Source organism: Planococcus citri, chromosome 2 (assembly GCF_950023065.1).
Source record: "Planococcus citri chromosome 2, ihPlaCitr1.1, whole genome shotgun sequence".
Taxonomy (NCBI): Eukaryota; Metazoa; Arthropoda; class Insecta; order Hemiptera; family Pseudococcidae; genus Planococcus; species Planococcus citri.
The window spans coordinates 70,989,522-71,010,539 of NC_088678.1; the positions used below are offsets into that span (position 1 = coordinate 70,989,522).

The 21,018-nt window shown below is 37.9% G+C and overlaps 4 protein-coding genes across 5 annotated transcripts; 1 reads left to right on the plus strand and 3 right to left on the minus strand.

The window, feature by feature from the left end:
* Nucleotides 1-334: 334 nt before the first annotated feature.
* On the minus strand, nt 335-10,502 carry LOC135837540 (zinc finger CCCH domain-containing protein 18-like). 2 transcript variants are annotated; one of them, XM_065352848.1, is made up of 6 exons: nt 9,817-10,502; nt 8,536-8,751; nt 8,391-8,453; nt 6,593-6,866; nt 4,965-6,251; nt 335-1,080 (listed from the first exon to the last, which is right to left on the minus strand). In XM_065352848.1, exons 1-6 carry the CDS (start codon nt 9,817-9,819, stop codon nt 722-724), a joined length of 2,202 nt encoding a protein of 733 aa, XP_065208920.1. In that variant the 5' UTR covers nt 9,820-10,502; the 3' UTR covers nt 335-721. The 2 variants fall into 2 exon arrangements, with proteins under 2 accessions (XP_065208920.1, XP_065208921.1); XM_065352849.1 differs by lacking the exon at nt 8,391-8,453.
* A 533-nt stretch (nt 10,503-11,035) lies between these two features.
* LOC135837543 (SREBP regulating gene protein) lies at nt 11,036-12,822 on the minus strand. The gene is made up of 4 exons (XM_065352853.1): nt 12,554-12,822; nt 12,285-12,462; nt 12,042-12,193; nt 11,036-11,818 (listed from the first exon to the last, which is right to left on the minus strand). The coding sequence occupies exons 1-4, from the start codon at nt 12,653-12,655 to the stop codon at nt 11,615-11,617; spliced, it is 636 nt and encodes a 211-aa protein (XP_065208925.1). The 5' UTR covers nt 12,656-12,822; the 3' UTR covers nt 11,036-11,614.
* Nucleotides 12,823-16,455: 3,633 nt separating this feature from the next.
* On the plus strand, nt 16,456-18,523 carry LOC135837542 (calpain-9-like). Its single transcript, XM_065352852.1, has 4 exons — nt 16,456-17,534; nt 17,689-17,917; nt 17,995-18,086; nt 18,173-18,523. The coding sequence occupies exons 1-4, from the start codon at nt 17,424-17,426 to the stop codon at nt 18,431-18,433; spliced, it is 693 nt and encodes a 230-aa protein (XP_065208924.1). The 5' UTR covers nt 16,456-17,423; the 3' UTR covers nt 18,434-18,523.
* Nucleotides 18,393-21,013, minus strand: LOC135837541 (INO80 complex subunit B). The gene is made up of 6 exons (XM_065352851.1): nt 19,940-21,013; nt 19,729-19,864; nt 19,368-19,648; nt 19,201-19,301; nt 18,959-19,131; nt 18,393-18,744 (listed from the first exon to the last, which is right to left on the minus strand). Exons 1-6 carry the CDS (start codon nt 19,977-19,979, stop codon nt 18,600-18,602), a joined length of 876 nt encoding a protein of 291 aa, XP_065208923.1. The 5' UTR covers nt 19,980-21,013; the 3' UTR covers nt 18,393-18,599.
* Between the last annotated feature and the right edge of the window lie 5 nt (nt 21,014-21,018).

The window sequence follows — 21,018 nt, forward strand, 5'->3', positions numbered from 1 at the left end:
CAGTATTTTAGCAAACAAGTTTTTAAAATGACTAATCATTCGATTAAATAATTATACGATATTAGGTATTATCTATTTTTCGTTTTAAATGGCACACGAAGACCTGAGGTGGTAAATTGCACATCTTTTTCTTTTCGCATGACATCATCTCGATTGGCGATGACAAAATATTAAAGTACCTACCTATATAACAATGAAAGCATTGTTCTCTGTTACTGTTTAATATTTACATCAGTAAGCTTTTAGGTGATACAAATATGTACGATAAAGGTATATGATATCGGCGAGAACTTGAGTAATTGATAATTACGAAATAACGAGTCGACACGGTGAATATTAATTAACCAATTAATATATTAATCAAATAAAACAATACTTCATCAAACAACAAAATAATACTCGGATACACGGAGAACACATCTAACACGTAGTATAACAAAACAGCAAGTGCGAAGAGTTACACGAGCGTACGTAGCTCGTAGCGCGGCAGGGCCGCGTTACACGGGCGGAGTATCTCTGTGTTGAGGAGCGCAGCCTGGCGGCTAACACTCCCTCCCTGCGCGACTCATCTTTCGCAAAAACATATTTACAGCTTATAATTAACAGGAACAAATAAATCACAAAATTCAAATAAACAGGAACACAGATTCAACACATGAATATTCGGAACAATTCAACGACAAATTACAAATAAAAAATTTTTCTCTGTTTTTCTCTCTGTTTATCCCATTGGTTGATCGTCGTTATCGTGTTGATTTCTCCGTTGATAGGCTTCATCAAGTAAACGTTCGCCTAGTAATTGAAAATTTGGCGCAGCATCGCCTGGACCACGATCTTCAAAATCGGAAAAATAATCGACGTCAATACCGTCGTCTACGTTATCGGCGTTTCGGCGATGCGCTCGATTGCGGTGTCTCCGTTCGCGATTTCTCTGACTTCTACGTTCATCAATGGTCAGGTTCTCTGTTCGCAGCATCATTAATACGCGTTGCGGGTGTTCATCCAGCGCAAAGTGGTAAATACGCGACATCTCGATTAATTGATGCAGACCTTCAATCGCGTCTTCAATTGAACCAGGATCTAAAACAATTAATAAACACATACGCATATCTGTATTAGTCTGTACTACTCTGTTTACTCTGAATTCATGGCGGGACGGGCTCGGGGATGAAAACTCTACTTAATTTCACTCAGTAATCTGTCTCTCTGCTCTATAAACGTCTCTTTCGGTAAGGCTTTCGTCAAAATGTCAGCGTCTTGGTCAGCTGATTTAACCCACTCTAATTTGACTTGATTCTCGATTACAGCATTCAAAATATAATGCATCTTGATCTCTGTAACGTGTTTCAACGTTGGTGCTCCAGGTTTGTTTGCACACGTAAGGGCTGGAATGTTATCTCCGTGAATGACGTATGGTCGGTAATCTTCTCCGGTGGCTCTCGTCAGGGATGCGTTTACACCTACGCAATCAACTAAACATGAATTAATCGCGATATATTCGGCTTCACACGTCGAATTGGCTACTAAGCCCTGTCGTTTACTGGACCATTTGACCAGATCTCCGTTGAGTCGAATTACAATTCCGGCAGAAGATTTCTTCGTGTCATCGCAATCTCCAAAACTTGCATCACAATAAGCATCGATTCCTTTTCCGGTTCCAGTATACACTAACCCTAGGTTTCGGGTACCTCGTAGATATCGAAAAACCTGCTTAACTTCCTGCCAATCCTGTTGTGTTGGATTTCCTTGCTTTCTGCTTAGCCAATTTACTGCAAACGCAATATCCGGTCGTGTAGCGTTGCTCAGGTACAATAAACTGCCAATCGCTTCTCTGTATGGAAAAGGTGCTCCGTCAAACTTCGCTTTTGGTTTCGGATTTTGTTGACGTCGTCTCTCTCGCTTATTCGGTTTATTCTTTTTCGGTTTCTCTGTCTTTTTCTTTTGGCTTTTCGGCTGCATTGGAATCTCTGTCGAATACGCATTCTCCATGTTAAATCTCTTCAAGATTTCATCACAATACTCGGCTTGGTCTAACGTTAAAGTATTCTGTTCTTTGTCTCTCTGTATTCGTAATCCAAGGAATTTCTTAGGCTCTCCCATATCTGTCATCTTGAAAATCCTTTTCAGTCTATCTACGTACTTCTCTAAAATCTTTGCATCGTTCCCAGCAAATATCATATCGTCCACGTATATAATCAGTATGCCTTGAAACTTGCCTTTCCGAATCCAAAATAGGCAAGGGTCATTGACATCGGCTTCGAACCCTAGTTCTCTCAGTTTTTCCGCAAACTTTCGGTTCCAACATTTGGGGCTCTGTTTCAAACCATATAACGATTTTTCCAGCTTAAATACGAACTCCTTTTTCTCTTCGTCTGACATGTCAACACAGTCAGGGATTTCCATGTAGGTTTCCTCTTCCAAATCTCCGTTAAGAAAAGCTGTCGTTACGTCGAGTTGTCTGGCGTGAAGTTTCAATCTGTTTATCACTGAAAATACTACTCGTACAGTGGTCAATCTGGATACTGGCGCGTATATCTTCGAAATCGCCATACTCCGTTTGTCTTTAAATCCTCTGGCTACTAACCTGGCTTTATATCTCACGTTTCCTTTGGTATCGATCTTCCTCTTGAATACCATTGTGGAGTCAACAATCGTATGTCTCTTATCTCTGGTGTCTCTGGGTCTCGGTACAACTTTCCATACTCCGTTGTCTTCCATCGATTTCAACTCAGCATCAACTGCTTCCTGCCAATAATGTCTCTCTGTTGATTTCATCGCTTGCTTATACGTCGTTGGGTCAGAAATGATGTTCGTAATAAGCGCGAAAGCGTTTAAATCCTTCGTATCTTCGGTAAGTTTATGGTACTTTTTCAATTTCTCAATCTCAGCGTCGAAGTGTTCCTTTATCGAAAAATCTGTCTCAATTTCCTTCGCGGTGAGGGCTCCTAGATCAATTTCCTCTTCAATCCACTCTGTGTCGGAATCACTCTCTGTCTTATCATCTGGGTCACACAGGATCGATAACTTTATATCCGTTTGAGTTTCTATTGATTTCATCTCCAGTTTCGCTCCGAGATCTATTGGATCAGTTTGGATTTCTCTGGAGGCTGTACGTAGCCATTTATCAACGATCGTCGGTAACGGTCCTCTGCGGGGTTCATTTTCAGGTTTCCGGTAGATCTCTTCGAATTCTTTCAACCACTCTCTTTCAGGTATCTCTGGTACGTATTTCTCTGTCAATCCATTTATGTCTCTGTAGTTCTTAAATTCAACACATTTCACGTGCGTGGCTCGGATGATCTTATTGGACTGCGGTAGTAGGACTTTATAACCTGTAGCGGTAAAACCAACAAGAACTCCAAGAACGGCGCGCTGGTCAACTTTCTGTAGTGTTGGATCATTTCGGTGTACATACGCAATACATCCGTACCTTCTCATATACTCTGTTCGTAAAGTCACATCCGGAAAAATCTGTTTTATTGGAATTCTGTAACCAATACTGGAATGAGGTGCTCGGTTGTAGATTTGGACTGCCGTTGCTAAAGCTGTATCCCAATGATATTGAGGAACTCCGGAGTCCAAAAGCATTACTCTGACTTTCGACATAATCGTCTGATTGAATCGTTCGGCGGTTCCATTGTGTTCCGGTGCTTTTGGCTCGGAGTATTCAATCGTAATTCCTCTGTGATCGCATAACTGTCTGAACGCAGCTCCGGTGTACTCTCCTCCGTTGTCACATCTCAGTGTAGATACTCTCGAACGTCCTCTGGTATATTTCTCAACTAAGTTAAGAAACATTAGAAAACATTCAAGAACATCTGACTTGTATTGCATCGTGTATGCAATAGCGAATCTACTCGCATCATCAACGAACGTCACTATCCATCTGTGTCGTTTGTAGAGCGTCGGTGGTTTCAAGGGTCCCATAACGTCTGAGTGGATTCGATCGAAGATAAACTTTGATTTGTCGCGAACTTCCTTGAACGATTTCAATTTCATGTTCGCTAGAATGCAAACTTCACACGAACGAATCTGCTCACGACTTATTTTCACCTTCGCTAACGCTGGACTCGTCTTCTTTAACTTCATCATACAGTCGTAACTCAAGTGTCCCAATCTGTAGTGCCATCTCATGGCTGGACTGTTTTTAAAATCGACGTAGTTCATGGGTTTCTTCACCGTCGATAATCTCTCTACGTTGATTGGTTGTCCCAGTTCTTCGTCTGAGATCTCTCTGTTCAATTTGATGTCATCAATCGATTCCGGGCATAGGTAAACAGGTGAAATAATCTCACGATTTTGCTCCCTCCGTTCTTGAGATCGCTCCCTCCTACCTGGAGAGCTCTCCTTCGATTTCTTTTTCGCCTTCCTCTTCGATTTCGTTCTCTGTTTCACTTCCTTTGGTTCATTCATCTCTTGTGTATTTTCAGTTTCAGCTGTCGGCGTTGATGGTAAATTCTCTGTTTGAACCTTTCTCCTCTTTATACTCTTCGACGTATTGGCACTGCTGCAACTTGGTCTCGTCGGCGAATGAGGTCTCTTTTTGGGTTTCTCCTTTGTCGTCGTATTCATCGCGATTTCACGATCTCTGGTTCGAATACGGAATTCCCAATATGGTCTCTTGTATTCTCCGGCTAAAATAACCTTCGTCGAAACTGGATCGATGATGGACGCGTGTTTATTGGTGAGTAAGATCTCATACCCAAGATCTACAAACTTCCTTAGCGAAAGTAAATTCTCTGTCAACCTTGGTACAGCTAAAACGTCTGTCAAATGAACCTGCGAATTACACACTTCACTCATTCCTAAAATCATACCTCTCTTATTCGAACTCAGTAAAGCACTCGGATCTCCGTTCGCACCTTGAATAGGGTGTACATACTCTGTGGACTGGGTCAAATACTCTGGGTTGTTTATAAAATGGGAGGTAGCTCCAGTATCACCTAAGAAAGTGACATGCTTACCTTCCAATACGCGCGTGATCGCCATCGCTGCGTCGTTTAACTCCTCCTGTTGCCTGGTTAACAGGGCCGTCTTGGCATCCGGCATCGGCCTTCCCTCGTCTGTTTCATCAGGAACCTGCTCTCGGTGAAGGCGCGTTTCGATCTCGGTGAGCCTCTCGTTGACCTTCGTGAAGTTCAATTCCATGATCTGCTTCACGTACATGAAATTAACGGAACGATAATTCGCTCTCCGTCGATCAATCACTTCTCCGTCGCCAATTTCCCATTCTTCTTCGCACGGAATGTCTGGCCGAATTAGTAGGTTTTGCCGGATGATTTCGGGCGTGCGTGGCCGCGGCGCATTCATATCTTGGCCTAACGAATTTAAATGCGGCTTCTCTGTTGCATTCCTCTGTGCTGAACTCGGGCCTGGCTTGTTCCACTCGTCGTCGGTTTTCGCCTCGGATTGAGCCGTTGTATCCATTTCGGCTTCGGTAACCGCTTTCGTCGATTTAACTTCCCACAACGGTTTTTCCGGCATCGGTGGCGGGGTTGGGGGTTTCGGCGCCGCAATTGTACGATCGAGTTTAGTCGGCTTCGTCGGTTTACGATGTTCCGGGCCTTCTCTGTTCGTATCCGTTTTCTTCGGTGTCCTCGCGTCCCTGCGTGGATTATACACCTTTCCAAGATTCAAAGGCGATTTACCGGCGTTCGGATTCTGTTCACGAAACTTTTTGAAAATTTCGTCCGTTGAAGTGCCTTCTTTCTTCGCGGCTTTCGTTTGCGGTTTATTTGGGCTTGATCCTTTCTCTGTTTTATTCTCCGGCGCCTTAATACACCCAATCGGATTCATTTCAACCGGTTTCTCTGTTTTCGACGTCGAAGCGCTGGTTCCTGGCTGCGGTGTGTTGGTAAACGGCAGCATCGTCTGTTCTTTCGTATGTTCCAGGTAGGCCGGCTTCGGAACTGGTGGAATCAGCGGAAAACCAGGCGGCGGTTGAACCATCGGTTGGCCAATAATGGCTGGTCCGACGGTGTCCAAAAACGACGAATACTCGACGCCGCCTATATCGAATACAGGCGGGGATGAGCGGCTGCGATGTTGTTCTTCGCGGTTCGGTGACCGGTAACGGCTCGACGATTGATGTCTTCGACGATTTTCTTCGATATCGTTTCTCGCGTCTTGGTCGAATCTCGGTATACCCATAAAATCCTCCGGTTGCCGTTCACCGCTAATTAATTGGGCTGCTCCGTTAATTGTATCTCTGATCCGGTTGTCTCGGGAACTATCTCGGTACTTTGCGAATTCTGTAAAATAAATACAACTCTGGTTAGTGTCTCAACATTACACAGAAACTACTTCTTCGGCTCTGATTTGGGTGGGGGTTTGTTAGTAACGATTTTCTTCTTGGGCGGAGTCTTTTGACGATCGCGATTCGAACGAGGCGTATACGGCTTCTTATTGTTCTTCCAATTACTCTGATAACGAGGTTTCCCTCGGTACGGTTGCCGGTTCCTCTTGGGAGTGTAATTCTGGCCCCTGGGGCGGCGCGAATTATTCCCCCAGTTAGAACGGCTGCGATAAGAATTTCGATTTTTATGGTAATTGAACCTCGGTTTACGATTATTACTTCTGTGTTTTGATTTACCGTGTTTGTAGAATACGCGGGGATTGTAGCACGTCGTTCCAAAATGACCCCACTCCGAACATCTGAAACACCTCGGTCCATCTTCCCACTTCGGACATTCGTAATCGTAGTGATCCGGGTTGGAGCAGTTGTAACAATTGTGATCGGGCGGTCTCGGTAGGGTATCGCCGTTGTAAGGCGGTCTCGGTTGGGGTTTTCCGTCGCTCCGTCTGATAACTGGTCGGTGACTAGCATAGTTGGCCTGCTGCGGCCCGCCTCTCCGTTCAGACTCCAGCTGTAACAACAACAACTTAAGGTCAGCGAGACTCGTATGAGGATATTCGCCCTTAGACTTAAGAATAACCCTAAGCTCTGTATAGATAGACTCTGTCGCCTCTACTATCCTATCGAAGATCTCTGGCTCGGGAATCTCTTCCCCTTTCGTTTGCATCTTAAAGTCGTAGGTGAGTTCGTCCATACGCCCAAAGAAAGCGTCGAGAGTTTCCCCTCTACCTAGCATTAACTTGTTGAACTCGGACTTGATCGTACCCCTACTCACGTTCCTCTCTACTCTCCGTAAGTCGAAAATGGCGTCGATCATCTTCTGTACAGGCGTAATATGCCCTACTCTCGCAAAATAATATTCGTCTAGTCTGTGTAGGACGAGATTACGAAGCTGCTTCTCCTCAGCTTTCCTCTTGGTCCGCTTCGTGAGGTTAATATTGTAGATCTCAGCATCCAACTGTAGCATCTGATGCCACGTCTCGATTCTCACCTCCTTCGTCAGTACCTTACGCGTTTCATGATTGCTTCGCATCATATTCTCTGTCAGATGGTTTTTCCTACTGGAACGCGTTTTCTTCTCTTTCGACTTCTTAGACGATTTCTTCGGTTTCGTCTCAGTCGCTGGCTCACTCTGTGTACTCGTACTATTTCCAGATGTTGGAGGAGGAGGCGGAGGATTTTGGGTACTGTTCGACGTAGCACCTCCTCCAGTTCCAGAATCATCTCCGTTCTCCTCTTCTTCCTCTTCGGAGCTGGAATCAGACGAATCATCATCCGACTCTTCCGAGTCCGATTCGGAGTCCGAAGAACTACGTTCATTTTCCGAAGCGTCGGACATCGTTGGTTTTGGCGTCGGGGCGCGGGGTCGTTCAACTTGACGTTGCTGTTCAGGCGCGGGTCGCGGTACTGTCTCAGTTTGAATGGTGTTCTCGGTAGCTGGCACAGCATCCGGCACTCTTCTCACAAAGATCGGTTTCTCAGTCTCTGTCTCTCTCTTCGAACGTTTGCGTTTCTTCTTCAACGCTTTCTCAACCATCTCATCTTCGGCTCTCAGTGCAAGCAATTTACTCATCGCTTGGTCCATCGCTGCTCTCCGCTTCGCACCTGGTTCCCAATTCAAAAATGATAATTGAATTTCACCTTCACTCAGTACATAGGAGTTCGTACTCACATCTGGAATCGTACTTGGATGCTGGGTAAAACTCTGAGATGACGTTGAAGGCTGTGATAGCGTTGCAACCGTACGACAATCGTTCTTAGGTGGTAGCGGGATTGCTACTGGCACAGCATCTCTGTTTATCGGTTGACTCACTTTCTCTGGCGACTTAGACTTTTTCTTTTTCTTTTTCTTTTTCTTTTCTACCTCTTTCGTCGTATTCTCATTACTCACTACGTTCTCTGTGCGTGTCTCAGTGCTGGTTGTCTTCGGAGCCTGATTGCTATTGTTTCTAATAATTTTGTACTGAGTGACAATATCACCTTCATTGTACTTAGTCGTCTGTCTACTCGAATCTACATTACTCTGTGTACTTACATCTCGATTTGATCTCGACGACTCAGACTTATGGGCTTTTCTTCGGTTACTTTCTTCCCTTTCCTAGTTACCCATTGTTTATATCAATACTAATTACTCTAATTAAATATGCAAAAATTACTCTGAACTTGGTTCGTGTGCTTACTCTGTCTCTCTGGCGTTGACGTTCAATATTGGCCTGAATCTCGTTCATTCGTCGCGTTTCAGCTTCTATATCTATCTCGCGTTCCTCACTGGAACGATGACGTCGGTGGCGGCTTCGGGAGTCTGATCTGGACCGTTTCTGGGCTTTAGACCGGTGATACCTGTCTTCATCTCGTCTGCTCTTACGGTCATCATCATCTCTACGATGTCTATCAGCCTGCACGAACAATTGACTCAAATTAGCGATACTAGGAAGGGCTCAGGTACTTCGTGACGTAAGAAAAATAGCACGCAAAAACAGCATCAGCGAAGCAAATTTTGAATTAATTAGTCACACTCCTAATTAATTCCAATTCAACACAGAGTCGTTCGGTCCAGTCGGATCACACTTCTCGTCTGAATTTCACTTCTCTGTGTCGCCTGATTTCTCTGTATGATAGGTTAACGTTCAGCCTGAACTTACTAGCTAACAACAACAACGATTCTGAAGCCCAAGGTTTTCAAAAATTTCCAAAATTTTGAAAAATTCTCTAAGTTTTCTCTGACCAAAGAAAAATCGGGCATGACCTTAGGGCGCTCTAACCGTTACGATCACCGAATTAACATAAACGTACGTACACAAGCACAAACATAAACTACACTTCTCTGTGATGCTGCCCGTTACTCAAATTGGTCCAAATACGTAGAGAATCGTCGTTTTCTATCATACTAGAGGTGTGCACATCGTAACGACAAATGGCAAAAATTTCTCTGTTAGGCAGCCGAAAACTACACAGCATCTCTGTACACGCTATGGCTATTTCAACACACACAATTTAAACTTTGTTTTGAATCTCTGAACTAATTTGGCTCGAATTTCATCTCTAATAACGGCGTATAACTACCCGCGAACACGTGTGTGGATCTTGGACTCACAGATCTCATTTCTACGTAATATTTTCATAAATCATAATTCACATCATCTCCGGAACTCTTTTATACGTATTATAAACGTCTCATCTTATTAAAATTCTCGGAAAAATTCACCACTGGAACTCTTTTTAATACTCTGACGCCGGTTTCACACGTGTTGCGTCATCTTTTCATCTCTGTAGCCAAAATCTCTGTGTGTGTGAAAATCGCCATTTCGAGTACTTTGATACTCAGAACGCATAATTAAGCCACTTTTAAAAGCATAATAAGCATAATTACTAATAAATAGAAATAAATACTGAGATTTCGAGGCATCCAGCAACATGGCGAACATGTGCTGGCCGCTCTCGTCACCATCAGCTCTGCATACCATGATATCGGCGAGAACTTGAGTAATTGATAATTACGAAATAACGAGTCGACACGGTGAATATTAATTAACCAATTAATATATTAATCAAATAAAACAATACTTCATCAAACAACAAAATAATACTCGGATACACGGAGAACACATCTAACACGTAGTATAACAAAACAGCAAGTGCGAAGAGTTACACGAGCGTACGTAGCTCGTAGCGCGGCAGGGCCGCGTTACACGGGCGGAGTATCTCTGTGTTGAGGAGCGCAGCCTGGCGGCTAACAGTATAAGCATATAAGTTCACGTGGACATGACATCCTTCAAAAGTATCTGTACTTTTTGGGGGTATTTATGTAGATATGGTAACGGCTTAACAATAAATATTAGAGGCGTTAATCTTAATTAATCCATTAGTGAAAATCGCAGTTAATGAGAATGTCAAGGTATTGAACCGTGTAATTACTCTCGTTAGGTACCTCCGTTCATAGCAGCTATTGAAGTTATGGAATGAGTTAAGTGTCATAGTTATCGAGATTTGGTTCGCAGTCGAGCGAAATGTACCGGAAGAAAGATTAATTACGAGTATGCTATTGTGAGATTCAAATTTTTTAAATAGTGGTGTTTTTGATTTGAAACTTGAAAGTGGCAAAGTTACCTGCATAACGAAAACTGAGGGAATGGGTAGGAAGATGAAGTTAGAATGGGTCAAGGTATGTTAAAATCAAGTTTCTTTTAGGCTGCTTGGAATTACGAGTAATTTAGTTGCTAAAATTTAATTGTGAGATTTTTTCAATCAGTTTTTTTTTCTAAATTAGACTCTTTTTAAAATGGATGCCAGCAAGTTGAAGAGGTTCGCTAGGTAATCGGTTTCGAGGGTGTCTGTCTCTCTTTGAGTAATTATTTCATTGAAGCTCGATTGTTTTTATTCATCAATTCCCTTAACTAAAAATCACAAGATAGAACATCTCAAATATACATACCTAATATCTACCTGAAATAGCAATATTATAAGTGGTAAAAATTTCATAACTTTTGTAACCACTTGAGATTATTCAATCAAACTAATATGTTCACAAGTTTCGTTTACATTCCAACAATCGCAAGTCACAATTCACTCCATGTTTTCAATGAGTAATAGTTCATCAGAATAGAATAATACAAATCAGAATTTGGAAAAAAAATATGAGATCATCCATACTTCAAAAATTCGTCGAATAAATAAACGATATTGTAAAAAAGTATTTTATTCCGCTTGCACCGAAGATATTGCAAAATATTACGTATCTAATCAATCGTACAATAATTCAAATGGTTATATACATTTTTACAAAAATTGACACTATATGTCTTCGTAGTCACTCTACACTCTACTGTAATATACTCGAATTAGAAAAACACAAACTATAAAAAAAAGTAAGAACACTCACACCTCCCACATCCTCACCTAAGTAGACGTAAGTACCAAAGCTATTAGTAAATTAAAACATAAAATCGTAACAAATTTGGTTCAACGTTATAACTAATAAATAATAATACAATTATAAAATGAAAAACAAGAAATGAAAGTAAAAAATACCTCAATTAGTAAAAAATGAAATGATGTACAAAAATACAACAACTATCACAAGTTTCAAAACTCATATACATAAACAAACAAAATGTTCAAAAAAACAACACCTTACATACTACGTAGACGTACAATAATATCTTATGAGAAAAATCCTAGTACTTATCACAGTTAACATTTTAAATAAAATGGGTAAGAGGGTATAATATGTATACATGGGTAATGAAAATACATTTAATTTTAAGAAGATTTCGTCACCGAGTTTGAAGGTGTTGCAGCGTAGCAGTATTTCTTCAGAGGATTTTTATACGAGTTTTCGTGATAAACGCTGAGCGAGTTGGTGCGACATTTGGCCAAACACAGTTCGAAGTGATCGCTGATCGAAGATAGAATTACTCGTAATCCGCCGTTGGCTTTGTGAAAGACGTCTTCTAGTAATGGTTTCTGAAATAAGAATAATATTACGAGTTAGATGTGTTTAATTTGAATACTTTCTAGAGTCTTCGTGTGAAAAAACGAGCAACGAAAGGATCGAAAATTGAAGAGTAAACGTAGGAATTGGTGCAGTTCATAATCAATACTCATAAATTGGTGAGAAGAACCTCCGAATGTAACTGAGCTTCGACCATCTTTCTATTAATAGCAGTAAAATAATACGAATATTTACTTTGTTCGGATTTAAGCAACAAGAAATACAATTCTCGTAAACACTGCAACAGCCTTCGGTATTACACGTATCGCAGGAGTAACGAGTGGTAAACGAAGATGTCAAATTACAACAACCGTTCGCCTGGACATCGATTCTCTTACACAAGTATCCTGAAAAAAGAGGCAGAAAATACAGATGTGTTTCTACAATCAACGTATACTTGAAACGTTTTCTGTTCTATAGGAATATCAATCAACGTACCACGATCGTCAGCCATTAAGTACTTGCCCTGAACTGAATTTCGACACGATGTGACGGATAATGAATCATTTTTAATACTTTGATCTTGATCTGAATTCCAGACAAACTGTTTCATCTTCTCTGGCGTTGGGAATACATCCGATTTACTCGAACCGAACGTAGCATCAGGGTATTCCCACTGAAATAAAATTATACCTCTTATAAATGAATATGCTATGATGAGTATTAAGTATCGGGGAATGATTACTGAGCACTGGAAAGATACTTACATCTTTGGCGAAACTATATAAACAATATGTCAGCGAAAGAATAAAGATGATACCGAGTACCAGTTTTCTGCGGATAAAACGAGTTATGCAATCGATCAACATGGTTTGTTCTTATACGTAGCGACATGTTCAATCAATAAGTATTTACCATTACTAAATAATTACTTAAAATTATTAGTATTTAGTAAAATCAGCGTATTTTTTCAACCGAATGAAAATTTACACCCTTTTTTTCTTCGACGAAACGACTAACGAGATAACGCAGTGTTTTTTGTAAACAACTGATAAACGAATCGACTTGATACTTGGGACAAGATCGAATTTGAGTTTTTTATTGCGAAAAATTATTCGAAATGGAATATTTTTTTTGTAAATTGATGCAGATGAAACGAGAAAGTGTTCTAGATAGTGAAATGAATAATTAAACTTGAAATGACGAGGAAAACACGAACTGAGAGTTGATTAAAAGTGCATATAGGACAAGCCGAACGTAATGGCGACAAATTCATTGGTTCTTAAAAATTGGAAGGGGTTTCCAAGCTTGAAATTTGAGATTTAATTTTAATTTTTTTTTACGTACTAAGTACTAACCTGTCTCGTAGGTATTTAAAATCATAAAAATTTGAAATCAATGAAATCATCTTCAACCTTCTGTTGGTGAACCAATCTAGACGAAACTGTGTCAGGTCAGAACTATCCGTAGGATATCTGATCTAATGAACGACGAAGAAAGCAATTAGAAAATCCTACTCAGTCAGAACTGATCCTGATCAACAGATCAAGACTGAAATTTAAAGATGAATTCGAAAATTCTGAATAAATATTTTGTAATGATTGTGGCTCTGTTAGCTTCAGCCTTCAGCTTTCATCCAAGGCCCAAGCTCTTACTTCTTAGCTATGGGAAACAAAACCAAATAGGTACAAAAAACTGAACAAACCGATTGATTTTCGACAACAAATGAATTCCGAAGTCCAAATGTCTTCTACATTGAAATTTTCCACCAAAAAAAGTTGAAAAAACATGTTAAAGTTTCTAAAAATTGGCAAATGGTAAAGAAAATACGGTGAAATTTGCCTAAAAATGGATGAAAAAGTGTTGAAATTAGAATTTAGAAATCATTGAAAATTGGTAGACAAAAAAGCAGGTAGATACCTATGTACCTAATGGAAATTCAATGATTAAATTCATCAAAAATGCACGAAAAAAAGTCAAAAACACGTTAAAATCTAAAATGATGTTGAAAAAAGATAAAACAAACAAAAAATGTATTAAAATCTGGTATAATTACCAAAACGTTAGGAAATTCAGTGAAACTTTTCAAAAATGCCTAAAAAGGTGTTAGGTAAAAATGTATTAATACTCAAAAAATGAATTGAACTTTAGAAAAATTACTAAAAATTGATGAAAATTCAATGAAATATGTCCAAGAATATGAGGGAAAAAAGTCGTAGCAGTCTGACGCTACGTAAGACCCAAATTTTTGTACCAGAAACTTTTGAAGGCTTTCCAAACATAATGGCAATGTTTTCTGTTGAAAACATTCAATTAGGTAATTAAATGGTGACATGATGAGTGTTTTTAAACATTAGGTATGTATTTACCTACAGCTCCGCTGCAATGCTTTCCCCCTGTTTGGATTTTTCTTCACTTCCAATGGTATGAATTTGGACTCCTTTCATGGCTTTCATCAATTTGGGGCCAAATTATGCTTCTACAAAAAAATGAACCTCTCTGTGATTTTCAACTTTGACCTTTCCAATTGCAGGGGTCAATTCTAGCTTCCAAGAGAACTCCACTCCCCAAGTTTGACTTTAAATGATCAATTAGAACAGGCTCCAGGTCATTAAATGTAAAAATAACCATCGTGCTGAAACTTATAAATAAAAATGTCTGGCCTACCGCAAATAGTCCCATTTTTTACAAAAATTTGGCTAAAAATTCGGCTGAAAATCCAGTTTTTTGACTCTGGAAGGAAGTAAAATGGGTTTGGAAGGCTGAAACCTGCAAAAGGCACTTCGGGTACATCCTCCCAATGTACTGTGAGAATTTGGACCTTCTAGGTCAATTTAAAGGAGCTACAGGGTGTTCTAAAAGTTGAAAAAAATTGAAAATAGCTGAAAAAACCACTTTTCTCACCCATGGAGAGGGATCAAATAGAGGTAGAAGGTTGAAACCTGCAAAAGGCACTTTGGGTACATCCTCCCAATGTACTGTGAAAATTTGGACACTCTAGGTCAATTTGAAGGAGCTACAGGGTGTTTTAAAAGTTGAAAAAAATTGAAAATATCTGGAAAACCCACTTTTTTCACCGGGTTAGAAGGTTGAATCGTTGAAACCTACAAAAAGCACTTTGGGTACATCCTCCCAATGTACTGTGAAAATTTGGACTCTGTAGGTCAATTTGTAGGGCCTGTAGGCTTTCTTAAAGGTCGAAAAAAACGGCCAAAAATTCACTTGTTGACCCTGGAGATGGATCAAATAGGGCTGGAAGGTTGAAACCTGCAAAATACACTCAAGTAGCACCATCCCATTGTATGCTGGGCATTGGGGCTCCTTAGGTCAATTTTAAGAGTGGGGTGGAGTCAAAAATGGGGTCACAATCAGATTTTTTCCACCTTAAATAGGGTGGGGATGACCTAGGAAGCTGAAATTTGGATATATATTGTTCACAATGGCGGTACTCACCAATGGTATGAATCTGGACTCTTTTCATAAATTTGGGGCCAAATTATGCTTCTACAAAAAAATGACCTTTCTGTAATATTCAACTTTGACCCTTCCAAGTGCAGAGGTCAATTTTAGCTTCCAAGAAAACCCCATTTCCCAAGTTTGACTTTATTTGATCAATTAGAACAGGCTCCATGTCATAAAATGTAAAAATCACCATCCTGCTGAAACTTGTAAATAAAACTGTTTGACCTACCGCAAATAGCCCCATTTTTTACAAAAATTTGGCTAAAAATATGGAAACATATAATATGAGAACACGAAAAAAGCACTAAAATCGTTGATTCGTTGAGAATTGGTAAAAAGTAATGAAAATTCAATAAAACTTATCAAAAGTGCACAAATAGGTAGTGTTGAAGATGTGTTCAAATAATGAAAAAATTCTCTGAAACAACAGAAAAAGCAACGAAACTTTGAAGAAATTTGTCAAAAATGCATAAAAAAATTTTAAAAATTAGTAAAATAACCTACCTATGTGAAAACTAAAAAAAAAAAAAAAAACACTAAAATCATCATAAAATTTTGTCAAAACGTCAAAAGTAATGAAATTGGAACGAAATTTACCAAAAAAGTATGAAAAGGTGTTGAAAACTCAATTAAATGATGTAAAAACACTCAGAGAAAGCATTGACATTTTGAAAAATTGCCATAAAGTGATAAAAAATTGAAAATTTAATTAAATTTGTCAAAAATGCATGAAAAAGTGTTATAAGTTGGAATTGAAATTGGAACGAAATTTGCTATTTGCAAAAGGTGCATGAAAAAGTGATTAAAATGGCATAAAATCGAATTTTTTTGCATGTTTAGCTTCAAATTTTATTTTAAAAAATTCACTAACAATTGAAAAATGCGCTGTGCACTTGAAATTTTGACCGAAACCGACAACTAAACCCTCATTTAATCGGATTTCCTTCCATCCCAGCTATCAAAAGTTCAAAATCACTTGGACTCAATGTTTTTTTTTTATTAATTATGTAACAACGTAATAAAAAAAAAATACTTTTTCTGCGTTCGTGACCAGTTTGATACGTAATTTTCAAGAATTTTGAGGCTTGAAAAATTGTTTTTTTTTTACTAGGTAGGTACCTATGTAATTCATTGAGAGTCATTATAGGAGTTGTTTTCTTTGTGTTTTTATTTTGGTATTCTATATCTATGTTCATCTTGATCGAATCTTCTCAAAAATTGTTTTTTGCAAAAGAGATGTTCATTACCCAGCTTAATTTATTTTATTCAACCAGAACAATAAATGCTATTCTAAAATGCCTTTCTTTAAAAACATTTTTCTCTCCGTTTTTAATCTATTAATAGTCATAACATCGAATGGTCATCATATCGCATGTCTCTGCAATCAATCACTGCTCTGCCCATACTTCCCTGTCACTGTTAGCTAAACCATTGAGCATCTATATTTTTAATCAAAGATATGAAATAGATATCAAAACCTACTTATAGACACAATAAATGCTATAAATAAATACTCTTTCCCATTCCCTCGACTCGAATTCATTCAATTTTCATATAATACACAGGAAAATGTAGGTAGTAGGTACCTATACATTTACGATATGCATTTTCAAGGACTTCAGGAGTCAGGACATCAACAAATTGTACGCATGGTTACTCACACAGCTTTCTTATTCGACTCTGTAGCCTATTTTTTCATTAATATTTTCAAAAGTACGACGTTCGTTATACTAATTACACTCGTTTTGCAAAATACTTAACTAAAATAATCAACTAAATTAGGCTAACGTGTTAAAAAAAACAATGCTGATATTAAGTACAATTTACGATTGACTTCGTAATATAGCATGATAAGAGTTAACCCGGTTTGTAGTAAGTAAGGGGAAAAAATAGCTCATTAATATTCAAGTACCACGAGCCAGTGGTCAGTTATTACCTAATCAATACGTACTATGTATGTATCCACTTTATAATACCCCCATTAAGTTTTTAGGGTTAGATTTACGTTTACCTAACGCTTGGCATGTAAGAATTTTTTCAAGGTTGTTTTGCTCACACGGAATGCTTACTTATCTGAGAAGTATTTTATTTTTTCAAACCTAGTAAACATTATTGTTCGGTTTCTTTTTGCGAGATTTTGTAAAATCATAATAGCGAAAATATGAAGCCGGAATTATGGGATGTCATGGTTCACACAGTGCCGAAGCTGTAGCTGGTATAAATTCTAAACGTAATAATGAACCGCGATTTTCAAATTGTAATGGTAGGATAACTCGACTTATACAGGTAAATTTTTAATGCAATGAGTTCTATTGATAGTAAGATAAATTCGAGTTAATTTAATTTAACTTTCTAATGATACTTTTATATATTTTGAGGATATTTAAATGTGTTTTTTCTTCAGTGATTGGCGTATTTTTAAAATGTTTTTTTTTGGTAGGATGATCCTATTGATTATTGCACTGATGCCAAGACTGATAAGATTATTAGGAGGTTAAGCCTACCAATTGATTATGAAACTGCTGACGGTGCTCAAAATTCAAAAAAATACAGGAAGTGGCAAATTCATGGTAAATGGATTTGTGGATTATCATCCGGAGGATCTAGGAATAATATCGAATTGTTTGCTACCAATCCTCAGTTTGAAATAGTGGTTGGGAATCATACAGGTTGGGCTAAAAATTTACAATTTTATTATGTAAATTAAATCAATTGAATTAAACGAAGATCTGTTTGCTTATTCTAGTGCCTTATGCAGTAAAAGATGCTGTGATCGTGTCGTTGAAACAGAATAATTTTAGAACAAATCCTGCATTTATTGCTCTTTTTATTTACAAGGTTTGATCTCTCAGATTTTTTTCATTTTGTTTATTTTATCATTTTTTTTAAAATGAATTTTACAATAATGATGATTTACTCCACAGAATGACACTCCTGGAAATTGTTTACTCGCCGAATATTTATTCTGCGAACCTCCATTGTACACCACATCACCATTCATTAAAAAGGAGATGATATCTATGAAAGTGAGCCTAGAACCAGGTTCATATGTAATTATTCCAGCCATGTTTCAACCTCATCGTGATAACGATTTTAGCATTACGATTCTAGTCCTGAAAGACATTCCAACTAGTTTACATCAACTCAAGGTGGAAACCGAATCGGTTATTTATTTTAAAATTTAACTCAATAACATGATTTTTTTTTTTTGTTTAAAATTAATAATTTATTGTGATTATTTTTTTAATAATAAATAAAATTTTATGAACTCGTAAGTAGGTACGTTCATCGTATTATTTTATATATCACAGATACGAGTATGTAATTTAAAATGAGCTTAGGGATTAATTTTCATTTGACTACACGAGGTACTTTTCGTTTGAGATTCTTTTTATAACATTCAAAGCTGCATAAAGGTACACCAGTTTTCGAACACGAATATTTCTTGATTCGACGACAGTTTTCCACTCCGCATATTACAGGAGGCTTCACTGGTCTGGAAAGGAGTAAATTCGTTAATTAATTTTATGCGAGGTAATCGTAAAATGACTAAACTGGTCCCTTTAGTGATTTTGAAGCCAGTAAGTCAAGTAAGTGAGATCTATGGCTTGCCAGGTTCAGGTTGCATTTATCTAAAAGGAAAAAATCCTAAGGATGGCCAAATGGGCACTTTACGTAACTAATTTGATGAAAGTAATCAAGAAAATTACCTAGGGGAAGAATTTAACGGAATGGAAACATCAGGAGGCATCGATATCGTAACCGAATCCACTCTATTGGTATAAATGATTAGAGGAACTGATTTTCTAAGACCTTTTAATTTCTGACTCAACTTTAAACTTTTACTCTCTGATTTTTTAAGCAATCGTTCCATGGTTTTTTTCTAAAAACAGATCATCAGATTAGAATTTCTCATCGATGATAGAATCGAAAGTGGTGAAAGGTTAATTACTTTATCGTTTTCACGTTTTTCATCTGCTAACTGCTTCCTTTTTTGTAACTTTTTGGCTTTTTCTTCCAACATTTCAGGGGTGACGATTTTTTCACGATAACCTATAAAATAAAAAACGTTAATTAACGTATTCAGCGAGTATTGAACTAGGTAAAAATGTACTTTACCCGAAGGAAGGGATACCAGTTGTTCAGCAAAAGGATCTCTATCTGATTTTCGTTCCAACATAGCTCTCTGTCGAGCAGTCATAAGTTTGGGATCTTTGGGTTTAATCTTCTTCAATTCGTCGTCAACTTCTTCGAGTTTTCCAGCTTCTATAGCATGAAGCCATCGTTCTTCTTCGCTCGATGGCTCTTCGTCATCGTCTTTTGTTTTTTTCTTTTTTTTAGCGCTGCTTTTCGGCGAAGCGTTCTTATCCGAGTAATCTAATTGAGAATCGTTTTGAAAACTGGAACGTAGAAATGATTAGAAAAGCTGATCGTAATAGAAGATGTGATAAGAAACGTTCAACGGAGATTATTGATATACCTTTGGTTTTGAGATTCCGAAGAGAATAGATTTTCATCGGAGATAATCGAGTCTTCGAGATAAGACGTAGATTCAACCGCAACGCTGCGTCTCTTTTTCTGTTTAGATTTAATTCTTCTATCTTCAGCATCGTGATCTGGGGTAAATTTCAAGCAGAAAGTTACGAACTGAATTTCGATTAGAATTTATTACAAGTGTATTTTTAAATTACCACTGTCGACTTCTGGGAACTCGTCCACTGGTCTGGGCATCGTGATTAATACAAATTTAAAATTCAACACAATAAATTAACGCTTAAAACTCAAACAACAGAATAAAATCCATAAAATCCATAAAATTGAACCTAATTCTTTATCAATAATTAGAAAATTTACTAATCGTTAGCCGCCGCAAAACTGGATTTTACTCCGACCAATGAAAACGCATTCCCCACACACAAAAGGATATAGTCAGTATAGCATACTTACAATTTTTATTAAAAATAGATTCAAACTGCCTAATTTCGCTATTTCGCGTGATATTAATTTATTGTTTCAATTATTATTCATTACAAATGACTAATGAGTAATTTTTCTATGCAGTACCTACCTACCTATGCAATCATGTCATTTCATTTATTATAAATAAATAATTGATAATTTGATAACTGTAGCAACTAGCAAAGCTTGCTCGCGATATTACAACTCATTTCAAAAATTTCCAGATAATTCTTCAGTCTGAAAAGAATAAATTTTGATCTACATACGTACATTTTACAAATATGAATGATCACTCTGATCTAGAAATCGATTAGATTAGAATGAATTGACTTTTCAAAATGCCGAAGGGCTTAATATGGTAAAAAATGATTTGTATTCTCACTCTCTTATTATATTTCCTTCTCATTACTTATTTTGTTTTTTCTCGTCATCTAATTCTAAAGTAGGTAGTACAAGTTACAAGTAGTTTTTCAGTTCTCAAAATTTCTAATTAATAATAGGTACGTATTCTCCTTTCTAGACCTGGAAATCAGTCTACTGTGGAAAATCAACTCAGAAAATGTTGAGTAAAATTCCAGATAACTGAGATAACTAAATATACTTATTCATCAAAGAAGTTCGTGAATCGGTTATGGCTTATGAACGTTTATTTCACTCTCCTTTTTTATTTTTTCACAATTCTAAAATTGAAGATTGAAATTTACAAAAATAACACGCAACACTCACAACAGTGTTATCACAATTTCAGTGGGAGGTTATGGAAACATAAAACACGTCGTTTTCATTGGTCAGAGTAAAATCCAATTTTGCG

Bases quoted from the DNA above. Each gene is read 5' to 3' on its own strand.
- LOC135837541 (XM_065352851.1), bottom strand. From the start codon at position 19,979: ATGCCCAGACCAGTGGACGAGTTCCCAGAAGTCGACAGTG. The intron at 19,302-19,367 runs GTAAAGTACATT...TTTATTTTATAG, and splicing joins ACTGGTATCCCTTCCTTCGG to GTTATCGTGAAAAAATCGTC. The intron at 19,132-19,200 runs GTAATTAACCTT...ATCTGTTTTTAG, and splicing joins AAAAACGTGAAAACGATAAA to AAAAAAACCATGGAACGATT.
- LOC135837543 (XM_065352853.1), bottom strand. From the start codon at position 12,655: ATGTTGATCGATTGCATAACTCGTTTTATCCGCAGAAAACTGGTACTC. The intron at 12,463-12,553 runs GTAAGTATCTTT...ATTTTATTTCAG, and splicing joins TATATAGTTTCGCCAAAGAT to TGGGAATACCCTGATGCTAC. The intron at 11,819-12,041 runs GTAAATATTCGT...TTCTTATTTCAG, and splicing joins GTTGCTTAAATCCGAACAAA to AAACCATTACTAGAAGACGT.
- LOC135837540 (XM_065352848.1), bottom strand. The intron at 6,867-8,390 runs GTAAGTACACAG...TTGTTGTTACAG, and splicing joins CGTCGAGATCAAATCGAGAT to CTGGAGTCTGAACGGAGAGG. The intron at 6,252-6,592 runs GTAAATCAAAAC...TTTATTTTACAG, and splicing joins CCGCGTATTCTACAAACACG to AATTCGCAAAGTACCGAGAT.
- LOC135837542 (XM_065352852.1), top strand. From the start codon at position 17,424: ATGGGATGTCATGGTTCACACAGTGCCGAAGCTGTAGCTGGTATAAAT. The intron at 17,918-17,994 runs GTTGGGCTAAAA...TGCTTATTCTAG, and splicing joins AGTGGTTGGGAATCATACAG to TGCCTTATGCAGTAAAAGAT. The intron at 18,087-18,172 runs GTTTGATCTCTC...TTTACTCCACAG, and splicing joins TTGCTCTTTTTATTTACAAG to AATGACACTCCTGGAAATTG.